The 12,517-nt window shown below is 43.3% G+C and overlaps 1 protein-coding gene across 5 annotated transcripts in view; it reads right to left on the reverse strand.

Moving 5' to 3' along the window:
* STAU2 (staufen double-stranded RNA binding protein 2) overlaps positions 1,615-12,517 on the reverse strand; it is a 165,617-nt gene continuing 154,714 nt past the window's right edge. For all 5 annotated transcript variants that reach the window (XM_021389098.1, XM_021389099.1, XM_021389100.1 and 2 more), the window contains 2 exons: positions 3,838-3,926; positions 1,615-2,991 (listed from right to left, as the gene is read on the reverse strand). In XM_021389098.1, coding sequence (XP_021244773.1) covers positions 2,898-2,991; positions 3,838-3,926 — 183 coding nt within the window. In that variant the 3' untranslated portion in view covers positions 1,615-2,897. The remainder of the gene's footprint in view (positions 2,992-3,837; positions 3,927-12,517) is intronic.

A 12,517-nucleotide genomic window follows, 5' to 3' on the forward strand; every position in this document is an offset into this window, starting at 1 on the left:
TCTGCATTGGGACAGGAGCCTCAGAGTGCATTAGTAGCACTGAAATGACATAATGGAGTTCAGGTGCAGCATCTTGATGAGCTCCACACTACGGTCTCGGTGCTCCCATCTGTATCGGCAGGGAGCAGAAACTCTTTCTTCAGATTTATGTCAGGAAAAGCTCTGTCTTAGCCTTCACTGGAGCCTCTTTGGAGAGGCTTTTAACCCATGGCTTGGGAGGTGCTTTAAAACCGCCATCTGTGCGTGCTTTACCTCAGGCTGCACAAAACGGTCTGACTTGTGATCACAACTATCAGTCAGTCCTGCATTTGGAGAACAGTTACAAGTCCTGCTACTATATGACCTCCCCAATAATCTACTCAACATTTCTTTAGTTTTGAGAAAAATAAGAAGCACCACCACCTCCCTCCCTCCTTAGACGGAGTGAGAATCAAGCATGACTTTGACCAGCAATGAGATGGTGAACGTTTCACAGAGATGACCTTGCTTTATTGTTGTCTTGAATGGAGGGAGCCAGATGAGCCTCCCTGAGCTCAGACAGCTGGTGGCATGCATTTGGCTCCCATTTGTTCATTTAGAGCATGGTGAGCTCTCCTGCATGCGCGGGTATAAGCTACCATCAATGCAATCATGCAATAATTGGAGGATTACTGGACATATTTTTGCGATTGTGTCTGGGGAATGGCATCATGTTGGCGGGGTCAGAGGTGCCAGAGCACTATGCGCTATTGCTGACAGCAATGCTTGAAAAAAAAAGTTTGCCATTCCTGCTGCTGAGCATGGGAAGCTTTCCTCTTGCTGTGGGCGAGAAAGTATCAAGCTGTACTTTCAGCTTCTGAGAAACCAGTAAAAGCAAAGGGTTTCTCTGTGGTCACTGGACTGGGAACACACTGCAGAGGTGCTATTAGTGCCACGGAGACCACACTGCCAGTCTCCATGTCACATCCTCCCAGCAAGCTCAGCCTCCTGCCCTGAGGAGTACTCATCAAGGAACCTGTTTGTCCTTTCTTTTGCACTTGTTCCCCATGGGAGGCAATGGTAATGCCATTTGTATTCTGCATACTGGAAGGTACTGCTACAGAACAGACAGAGCCTGTTTCTGAGCTCTTCTGGCTGCTAAGATGAAGGAGGAGCAGAATTTCTGCTCTTTCGGGCAGGTAAGGTGTCACTGAGAAATACAATGTGCAAGAGCTAAGTGTTTGTTGTACTCTGCTACCTCACTTACTTGAGTCTACCAGGTCCCAAACACCCCTGGAAATCTCCCAGCTCTGAGGAAACTGACAGGCTCTGCTTGTTCCTGACTCTATTGCACACCATGGAATCAGAACCTTGAGAAATTGCAGACTCTTAGCACAGAGGCTCCTTGGGAGAGTGAAACATACCCCTGAGAAATATGAAACAGAAAGAAGGATTCCTCAGTGTTAGAGACCGCTGATTCTGTAAGAGTATGATACACATTACCCCACAAGCCCGTCCTAGAGCTGAATCAATGCCGCTGTACCTTACACCATTTCCTTACAGTGCTGCTTTCCTGAGTGAGTCACCAGGGTTGTGATCCCTGGTTCACACGCTTCTGAAATCTTGTGCAATGTTGTCAGGACTGTTATGCAGTTGGCAGTTGCTTTATGTGTTTATTGCAAGAGGTTTATAAAAATAAAATAGTTGTTTTGGACAAATAAATGACATACATGCCAGGTCCGCTGCTCTAACACAGTAGGTTTGTAGAAGGCGGTGGCATGGGGAAGGGAAGACTGAACCCAGGCTTTGGCATGGTAGCCAGTCCTTCATTTGTTTGTAATTGCTTTTTGTGCTGTTATTTCAACCCATTCATTCAGCTGTCTACCTGTCAATGGTAAAGAAAGAGACGACACTGTCATTGTGCACATGAACTGACGTGGTTTTACTGCATTTGGCCACACACTGAAACGAAATATGCTGGTACAGAGCGCAGCCACAGGTCTTATCTCTGCTGCTGCTCCTTTCACAAAAGAATGATCTCTACATCAACGGTTTTCCTACCTTGGCTTGATAAGGTTGCAATCCTACCTTTTGCTGTTGGTCAGAATGCAGAAGTTAAAAACACCCAGTTGATGCAAACGGTGGGCTGATACAACACACAGAATGGGGTGTAGATGTGCTTCACACAACAGAGAGCAGAATTGAAGGGGAGCATGTCGCCTGGAGGCAAGACGCCTCTTTAATTGATTATGGCAAGGAAAATCAAATACCATATTTGCTTTTTCCTGGAGTATATTGAGACTGATCATAACTAACATCTGTTCAAGTTAAGCAAATACTTGTCATGATTTAAACTTCTGTTTGCATACAACTCTGAGTAGTGCATCTTAAAGTCATACATATTCATATAGAATGAAGAATGCATAATGTCTGCATAAAAAGGTAAGCTGTATGACTATATATGAAGACAACAACTACAATTCTCACAGCACTGTCATTGGTTAATTTTAAAATATTCAAGCATTATTTAAAAAACAGTAAGCTGAACTTAAAACTACACTACGAAAAATCGTATAACTGAAACAATGCTGACTTGTTTTCCTCAGTATTAATCAATTTTAAAGTTTACCTTTTTTTTTTTCTAACACTTTTGTTAATTAGATGTTGTTTTAACCTCCAGTAACATGATCAGATTTCTTCTGCCTCTGGGCAATTGAGTTATGCTCTGATCTCAAGTTCTAAGGGAAATGTTCAATTTTGTTTTTTTCCACAGTTGAATAAACAGTACCATGTATACTATCTCTTGTGTTAGAATAGTGTTGTCTTCACATAAGACTCAAATAATGGTATTAGTCATTCATTTCCTTGTACACATACACCCTATTGCGTGTTGACAGGTTTATAAGGATGCAGTGGCAGCCGTGGGTGCTGGGAAGCTCCTAGACGACAGCCTTTGAATCCTTGCAGTCCTGAGCAATGGTGCCTGAGTTAGTCTGTTTATTGTCTGCTTTCTCTCCCAGATGCTTGACTTGTCTGAAAGATTAATACATTAACAAGAGTGGTAAGGTCCAGGGTTGCACATCTTTAAGACATGTTTATTAGCAGATGGCACATGAGATTCAAAGGTCACTGTGGAAGGTAACATTTTAAAGTGAAACAGCAATATTTATGTTCAAATACTATGCTGATGAGATCATATGGAAAATTGTTTCTGATTAAATTAGTTTATAAATAGCCACAATATATCTATTGAAGACTCCCAATGCCACTTATAGTCTTCTTTCTCTTATTCTATCTTTCCCTAACGTATGTGGTAAAACAAGACTTTCATTTATGTAAACATACTAACAGCAGGAAAAAAATTCCGTACTGGATGGACAATCCAACTTTCCTAAATATTTGAAAATCTAGTGTGAAACTTGTATCTATTGTCTGCTACTTAAAGCTAATATTCTGTACAAGAGTTTTTAAGACCTGAAAGAATTTTTAACTTACTTTTAAATTCTCTAGGGCAAAATTCACCCTGCAGACATAAGGACTCACTGCAGATAACTATTCTACTTACAGGCAGTATCACATGCTACAATACATTTGAGAAAAATCATGTTATGCTACTTAAGGATAATCCATACAATAAACAGAAAATCCTTTTCTTTAGGGTTTCCATAGGAAGATTGACTGTCTCATAGTTCATTAGTAAATATTATCAGTAGTACTAAACCTGAAATCCTGTTTATCCTCTCAAATTGTCAAAAACTACTCAAATTCCAATGGAAAGTTTTTGCACAGGTCTAAAAGGGCAACTAAGCTCTTAATTAATATTTCTTATCTACGATGCCACACAGGCATTAAAATGCAGAGGATTTAAATGGTACTTACTTTTCAAGTGATCCATTTTCAACTTTCATAGCCCCTTCCACTGGATCCAGTCCTTGTTCTGAAAACTGTTTCAAGGCACTTAATGCTGCCTAAATAAAAAATGAATTGTTAAAAACTCACTGACACAACTGTGTTAATACCAAATGGAGGAGGATATATATTTTAGTATTTTGAGGCCATTTATACTGCAGAGCTTATGAAGTGAGTACCAGTGCCATGCTAAACAACTGTGTTTGTGCACAGGTTTGGAGATATTTTCTTCTTCCTGGGTGTACGAACAATTTCTGTATGTTTTAACACAAGCTGCACTATCTACATAAATACCATGATATACTTTTAGATTTTTGCCTCTCTGGCTAGAAAAGACTCTCCACCTTACCCCTGTGCTTTCTTAGATTTCACACTTCCTGGAACTTCCTATGGAGCTTGCAGATCTTGTCTTGCAGATGATTGCAGAAGGCATGAGCAACAGGTAGATGGGCAGCAAGTCACTGCCAGTGCCCCAAAGCTGGAACCCAAACAACACAGCAGACCGATGTCTTATACAGTAGTGAACTGTGCTAAACAGAGTGAGCCAATGTGGGATGACTTTGAAGCATCAGATCAATTTTTAGCTCCCATTTTTCTGCGTAATTGCATTTTTTTGTTGACAAAGTTCTCTCTCAACTTCATGAGTCCTGCTTTAGTTCTGAGAAGCACATTGTTCTTCTTTCCCCTAGCTGCATTGGCAACAGACAAATGATTTTTTTTTTAATTAATTTAGCAAAGGTTGATTATGAAACTCTCTGGCACCACGTGCCTTGCTTAGAAAACACACCCGGAACAATAAAACAAATGAAATCTCTCCTGTCTCAAAGGTGAAAGGCAAAGCAGAACTTTCTATTTAATCACTCCCACCTAAGATGCATTAATCACAGGGTGGAAAAAGAGGTGGCTTTCCACAGACACTGTCACCCAAGGTGACATTGCAAATACTGGAACTGAAAGCAGGTTTTCTGGCACTGCTGTTCACAGTGAAGCCAGCAACTGCTGTTTAGAAAATTGGAAGTTGCTCTCTTTGTCATTGCTGGGATAGAAAGAATCAATGTCTCTATCTTCATTTCCCATTCCTTTTGGACAGCCGAGGCTCTGTCAGGAACAGGAGCTGCCATTGTAATGAAGTACTAGATTTGCTCTCAAACTAATTCTTTGCCTGGATTCCCTCAACAGCTCCTTCCCTTGAAAGGTATGTTTATACAACTTAAATATTATCAGACAATGTGTATTTTGGCAAGATGAATAACAGTGCAAAAATTGCCAGGCTGCCCTAAACTAAAAGACCATGTATCCCAGATTTGTCTATAGTAATGACTAGCTGCCAAAGCTTCAGAAGGCTGTACACGGTACTCCCAACCCATAATGAGTGAAGAGGAATTTTTTTGTTTGTAAGATTTCATGGTTTTTGCACTAGCAAGCAAATAAAAAGCTAAACAATTCTTAAACATCAGATTATCACTGTTACTTGCTTGTCCACTCTTATTTTGCCATATACTCTGTGCCCCCTGTATCTGACATCTGTCCTGCTCTACTAGTTCTTTCTTCCCATCCGTTCACATAATGATTCCCTTCATCTTAAATTATCTGCTGTCTACATCTTTGTATTACTTTTCCATGCTACTGCTTGCTCCAGACAGGCTGAGCCTCAGACCTTCACCTCAGACACAACTTCTCCCTCTAAAGTATCTAACAGTTTTATCATCCTTCAGATACCTTCCTTTCCCCATTTATTCTCGTTTTCTTGACATTTGGTATACGTGCATTTTCTTATGAGACATCTCTTCTCTGCCACCTGACAGTGCCTGCCATTTCAGAGGTGTATTCTCAGCTCCTATACGCTCTGATCACCATCTACCTTTCCATTCTGGACCTCAATTGCACAGCTAGATCACTAAGTTTGTTCCAGCCAAAACAATTTCTCCCAGTGGCAACAAGGTTTTTATTCTATCCTCTCAACTTCTCTGTTTCTTCCAGTAGCCCAACACCCTTCTTCATCCTAATTTCTCCCATCTACTCCTCTTTGTGGAATTATTTCCACCACAATGTAAGCATTGCTCAGCAAGTGAGGGAAAGGCTAGAACTGGTCTCTTGTGCTTCCTTGCACAGGGCTGTTTCTGTATTGTATTTCAGTCAGTCATGGGCTATCAACTACCAGCCACAAACAACTCAAGGGGTAGGGACTGGCACGCAAGAATCTCCTTTCTTCTCATATCTATTTTTCCTGATTGACATCAGCAAAGCAACCGTATCACATTTGTTCTTATGTATGGTAGCCCAGAGAACTTTACTAGGTAGTACTGTGAGGATAGAAGGAAGCTGAGACATCTGCTCCTCCTACAGCTTTACTGCTGTGTTTTTGAATCCACCTTGTTTACTTTTTTCAATATCCATTCTTAGCTTCCTGGTCTGATGTGTGAACTGTAAACTTGTTGTGAAAGGATGGTTTGTTTGGGTTATTTGTTTGTATAGTGACTATGAGAGGCCCTGATCATAGTAACAAGCAGTGCCAAGTAATGTTTCATTCAAAATTAGATCACAAGGTCCTCATGTGATATGCAGGACAGATTGATCTTGATAAGTGTTCACTGAAATCCTCAAATCATCAAGAGATTAATTGGATCAACCCAATCTTCCGTTCTAGAATTGCTTTGAATAAGTACATCTGTTACTCACTACTGTTCTACTCACAGAACTGGTTATTGCCAGGCAGATCATACACATTACAGAGCAGCCTTAATAGCTGCTTTCCAGAAGAAACTGCTTTGGAATGTCTTTTCCTCTTCTATCAAGAAGGGAAGAAGTATTGCAATACACAAGAATTATATCCTTTGCCTGTAAGCACGGATCATTACTATATGGGTGTCAGCGACATAAATATGGAACAATTCTAGGAAATTTATAAAATGAAGGTAAGGTTGAAGATGAGTAAGGACAGACATTCTTAATAACAACACAACATCCAAATCCTAATGCTTGTAATGTGGTACAGTCTCATTTCTCTATCTCATCCTTCTTCAAACCATGCCCTTCCCAAATCCAAATGTGATATAAAAGGTGAGATCTCAGGTATATCACACCACTACAACCAAATTTTAAAACAGTCAAGCAGCAGGAAAGCAATCCTGTACTTGGTCTTTGTGGCTTTCCAAGTAGAAGTCAGGTGCTTGTGTGAACATTGCTGAAGAGCCAGCCCCCTGCATCAGTCCTCATTGATGGGCTTCTCACCTTTGCTGCTCTGGAATTTGATGATTTTTCTCAAAATCTCAGGCTTCTCACTATTGAGTCCCTACTCCCTATCTTCTGCCTCATTCCTTTGTCTTTCCCAAGCCAATCCAGTGCCCCTGGTCCTCCCTCATTAATACCTACTTTAGAGTTCTGACTTCTTTAACAGCAGAGGAAAACACCTCTACTTCTCCGCAAATCTCCCCCTACCTAGGCCTCTTCGTTTTCCCACTCCTAAATGCTCTCACATCCAGGATCTCCAGCTGCTCTCCTTCCCCAAGTCCTCCCAAACTCTTACAACTTACAGACCCTCTTTATCTTCCAGTTTCCTAATGTATTCCAGGTTTACATGAAATTTTTTTTTCTTCTGCGTAGAAAAACTTCTTTCTCCCTGTAGGTCACCTGTGGGGGAAGCCTAACTACTTATATCCTGACTTCTGCAACAACTCTGGTATTTTGGGAAAGTTATTTTCCTTTTAAAATATCTACTAGTGGGAGGTGACTGAAGAGCAGTAGACGAAAGATAGAGTGATAGATATCCTTAATGCTTCTCCTTGCCTCGTAGTACTCCTAGACAGACACGAAGATGTTGGATTCAGGAAGGAAGCTGGTAGCTGAAGGCTGTGACCTGAATAATCAGCAGTGACACAGAGCCCAAGTAAACTGCAGTGAAGAAGCGCTACAAGCAGACACTAGGCTAATTTAATCTATGATTCAATTCTATTAGTCCCAACGGATTTACGTGGCTTGGCTTAAATATAACTTGTGAATGGCAGATAACTTAGGTTAAATGAAAAGGAAAGAAAAGAATGGAACATTTGACAGTGAATCTGGTGAACAATTTCCTCTTTTCAAGGCTCTACACTTCCTTCCATTGATATTTTTCTTACAATAGAGCATCTGCACAGATATAGAGAATTTTTTCTCTCCCCCAGAAGATTTTACAACTGTTTTGTGAGTGAAGCCCCATAGGTTACAGAACAGATGTCCTTACACATTTCTTGTATCACTTGTTTTCTATGTAGCTACAACAGTGCCAAAAATACGATGCCAACAGGATGCACTGCGCTGCTAGCTGTTTGTCTTGGCTGCCATTTCCATTATTACTGTGCGTGTATCAGGACAGGGATGGATGTTTCCAGTCATTTTTTAGCTTTCCTCAAGTCAATTGGCAATTAGTAAATAGCATTCAAACTTGCAAATATTCTTCCTGTTTCTCACTCTGGGGATTAAGCATCTTGTAATGACAATCTAGTAACATTAGATCATACTTTTAGCAAGAACTGCAGACAGGCACTACACTAGCCCATGTGCATTTAAGCCCACATCCTCACGATAACTTTTTCCCATTTGTTTTAGCATAGTATGTGCTTCATATTTCTCCCCTAAAATCCATATTGCATTTCAGATTATTCCATGAAACTGAAAATTTTCAGTTTGTTGTTTTTCTTTCAGCAGCTGCCTTTACCAAGAAGGTCTGAGACAGTTCTAATAAATACACTGTTTGGTACTGTGAATTTACTGGCAAGATGTCTCCTAACTTCAGTTTTTTAAGACCATGAAAAACATATTCACTTGGTCTTAATCAGTGTTTTCTTGAAGGCACAAAATTATGGCACAAACAGTTTTGGTGCAAAACTGAATGAAGAAAGGGTCTATAGTAGGCAATGAAGGACAGAAGGGATAGGGCAGGTAGGTGGGGAGGAGGTGTTGCTCTCTACATCAATGAAGGAATAGAGTGTGAAGAGCTGTCCCTGAAGAATGGCCATGAGCAAGTTGAAAGCCTATGAGTGAGAGTTAGAGACAGAGGCAACAAAGGGATCCTTGTGGTTGGGATCTACTACAGCCCACTTGATCAAGGGGAACCTGTTGATGAAGCCTTCTTCCTCCAGCTACAGAAAGCATCGTGTTCACAGGCTCCTGTCCTGCTGGGAGACTTCAACCACCCTGATATCTGATGGAAAAGTATTATGGTGAATTGTTGGTGATCCAGGAGGCTCCTGGAATGCACTGAGGATAACTTTGTGAGCCAGGTAATAGACATATCCACAAGGAGGGATGCAACGTTGAATCTGTTGCTCACCAGTGCAAGTGAGCTGATTAGTGACATCAGGAATGGAGGCTGTAGTGAACATGCAGTGGTGGAGTTCACACTCTTGAGGGATACTGAACAGGCAAAGATTAAATCAGGAAGCTTAATTTTAGGAAAGTCAAATTCCAGCTCTTCAGGGAGTTAGACAACAAAACCCCCTGGGAATCTGTCCTCAAGGACTAGAGGGCAGGGCAGAGCAGAGTCGGCACATCTCTAAGGAAGTTTCCTTGGGCACAAGAGTTCTCCATCCCCAAGTGGAGGAAATCAGGAAAGGAAGGTAGGAAACTGGCATGGCTGAACAGAGTCTGGTGGTCCAACTGGAGAGCAAGAAGAAAATGCACAGTCAGTGGAAGCAGGGACAGGTAACCTGGGTGGAGTACAGGGATACTGCTAGGCTGTGTAGAAATAGGGTCAGGAAGGCCAGGGCCCAACTAGGACTGGACCTGGTGAGGGGTGCAAAGAAGGATAAGAAAGGCTCCTATAGGTACATCAACCAGAAAACGAAAGTCCAGGAGGGCATATTCCCTCTAGTGAGCAATACAGGCAGGCAAGTAGCAACAGACAAGGAGAAGGCTGAGGTACTCAGCACCTTTTTGCCTCAGTCTTCACTAGCAACTATTCTACACATAGCCTTTGAACAGATGGTTCAACAGGTGGGAACTGGAGGAGTGATGCCCCTCCTGCTGTAAGCGAAGATCAGGTTCACGACTGCCTGAGGAACCTGAGCACCCATAAGTCTATGGGTCCTTATGAGATGCATCCCAGAGTTCTGAGGGAATTGGCTGATGTAGTCACCAAGCAACTCTTAATGATATTTGAAAAGTCATGGTGATCAGCTGAAGTCCCTGGTGTCTGGAAAAAAGGTAATACAGCACTAATTTTTAAGAAGGATAGAAATGGTGACCCAGTGAACTACTGACCTATCAACCTCACTGAGCCACTTATCAGCCTATAAGCCTTCTTAGCCAGTGAAGGTCACAGGGCAGATCCTCCTGGGAAAATCAGTATGGCTTCACCAAGGGCAGGTCCTGCCTAACCAACCTTTTTGCTTTTATGATGGTATAACTGTGTCAGTGGACAAGGGAAGAGCCACTGATGCCATCTATCTGGATTTCAGTAAGGCCGCTGACATGGTCTCCCATAACATCCTTCTCTCCAAATTGGAAAGATATGAATTTGACAGTTGGACTGCTTGATGGATGAGGAACTGGTTACTAGATTGTATCAAGAGAGTGGTGGTCAATGGCTCAGAGTCCAGATTGAGTTTGGTGACAAGTGGTGTCCCTCAGGGGTCAGTACGGAGACCAGTGCTCTTTAACTTCTTCATCAATGACATTTACAGTGGGATTGAGTGCACCCTCAGCAAGTTTGTGGCTGACACCAAGCTGTGTGGTGCGGCCAACATGTCCAAGGGACAGGAAGCCATCCAGAGAGATCTAGACAGGCTTGAGCAGTGGGCCCAGGTGAACGTCATGAGGTTCAGCATATTCAAGTGCAAGACCTTGCCCCTGGGTCATGGCAGCCCCTGCTATCAGTACAAGCTGGGGGATGTAAGAATAGAGCACAGCCCTGACAAGAAGAACTTGGGGGTACTAGTGTATGGCAAGCTGGATGTGAGCCAGCAATGTACCCTTGCAAACAAGAAAGCCAACCATATCCTGGGCTGCATCCAAAGAAGCATGGTCAGTAGGGTGAGGGAGGTGATCCTGCCCTTCCACTCTGCACTGGTGAGACCTTGCTTGGAGTACTGTGTTCTGATATGGAGTCCTCAGTACAGGAGAGATGTGGACTTGTTGAGTGCATCCAGAGGAGGGCCACAAAAATGATTCAAGGGATGGAACACCTGCCCTACAAGAACAGGATCACAGAATCACAGAATCACAGAATCACAGAATCACAGAACTGTAGGGGCTGGAACGGACCTCTAGAGATCATTGAGTCCAACCCCCCTGCCAAAGCAGGCTCCCTAGACCAGGTTGCACAGGTAGGCATCCAGACGGGTCTTGAACATCTCCAGAGAAGGAGACCCCACTACATCTCTGGGCAGACGTTAAAGACATTGATCAGATTCCCTCTGAGTCTTCCTTTCTCAATGCTGAACAGACCCAGGTTGCTCAGCCTTTACTCATAAGAAAGGTGCTCTAGGCCCTTTATCACCTTTGTGGCCCTCCACTGGACTCTCTCCAGGAGATCCCTGTCTTTTCTGTACCAGGGAGCCCACAACTGGACACAATGCTACAGGTGGGGCCTGACCAGGGCAGAGTAGAGGGGGAGGATCACCTCCCTCAACCTGCTGGCCGCACTCTTTTTAATGCACCCCAGGAATGAGAGAGCTGGGGCTCTTCAGTTTGGAGAAGAGAAGGCTGTGGGGAGACCTGATAGTGGCCATTCAATATCTAAAGGGGCACTATAAGAAGGAAGGGGACAGACTCTTCAGCAGGGTCTGCTGTGACAGGACAAGGGGAAATAGTTCCATACTAAAGGAGGGAAGATTTAGATTGTATATAAGGAAGAACGAGAAGCTGGACATGAGCCAGCAGTGTGTGCTTGCAGCCTGGAAGGCCAACTATATCCTGGGCTGCATTAAAAAAGGGGTGGCCAGCAGGGAGAGGGAGGTGATTGTCCCCATCTACTCAGCTCTGGTGAGGTCCCATCTGGAGTACTGCATCCAGGCCTGGGGCCTCCAGCACAAGAAAGATGTAGAGCTCTTGGAATGGGTCCAGAGGAGGGCCACTAAGATGATCAGAGGGCTGAAGCACCTCTCCTATGAAGAAAGGTTGAGGTACCTGGGCTTGTTTAGCTTGGAGAAGAGAAGGCTCTGGGGAGACCTCATTGTGGCCTTCCAGTACTTGAAGGGAGAGTATAAACAGGAGGGGGAACGACTGTTTACATAGGTGGATAGCGATAGGACAAGGGGGAATGGTTTCAAACTAAGACAGGGGAGATTTAGGTTAGATATTAGGAGGAAGTTTTTCACTCAGAGGGTGGTGACACACTGGAATAGGTTGCCCAAGGAGGTTGTGGATGCCCCATTCCTGGAGGCATTCAAGGCAAGGCTGGATGTGGCTCTGGGCAGCCTGGTCTAGTGGTTGGTGACCCTGCCCACAGCAGGAGGTTTGAAACTAGATGATCTTTAAGGTCCTTTTCAACCCAGGCCATTCTATGATTCTATGAAGAAGTTTTTTACAATAAGGGTGGTGAGGCACTGAAACAGATTGCCCAGAGAGATGGTGGATGCCCTGTTCCTGGAGACATTCGAGGTCAGGGTGGACTAGGCTCTGAGCAACCTGATCTAGCTGTCCCTGTTCACTGCAGTGGAGTTGGACTAGA

Source organism: Numida meleagris, chromosome 2, assembly GCF_002078875.1.
Source record: "Numida meleagris isolate 19003 breed g44 Domestic line chromosome 2, NumMel1.0, whole genome shotgun sequence".
In the NCBI taxonomy this organism is placed as follows: domain Eukaryota; kingdom Metazoa; phylum Chordata; class Aves; order Galliformes; family Numididae; genus Numida; species Numida meleagris.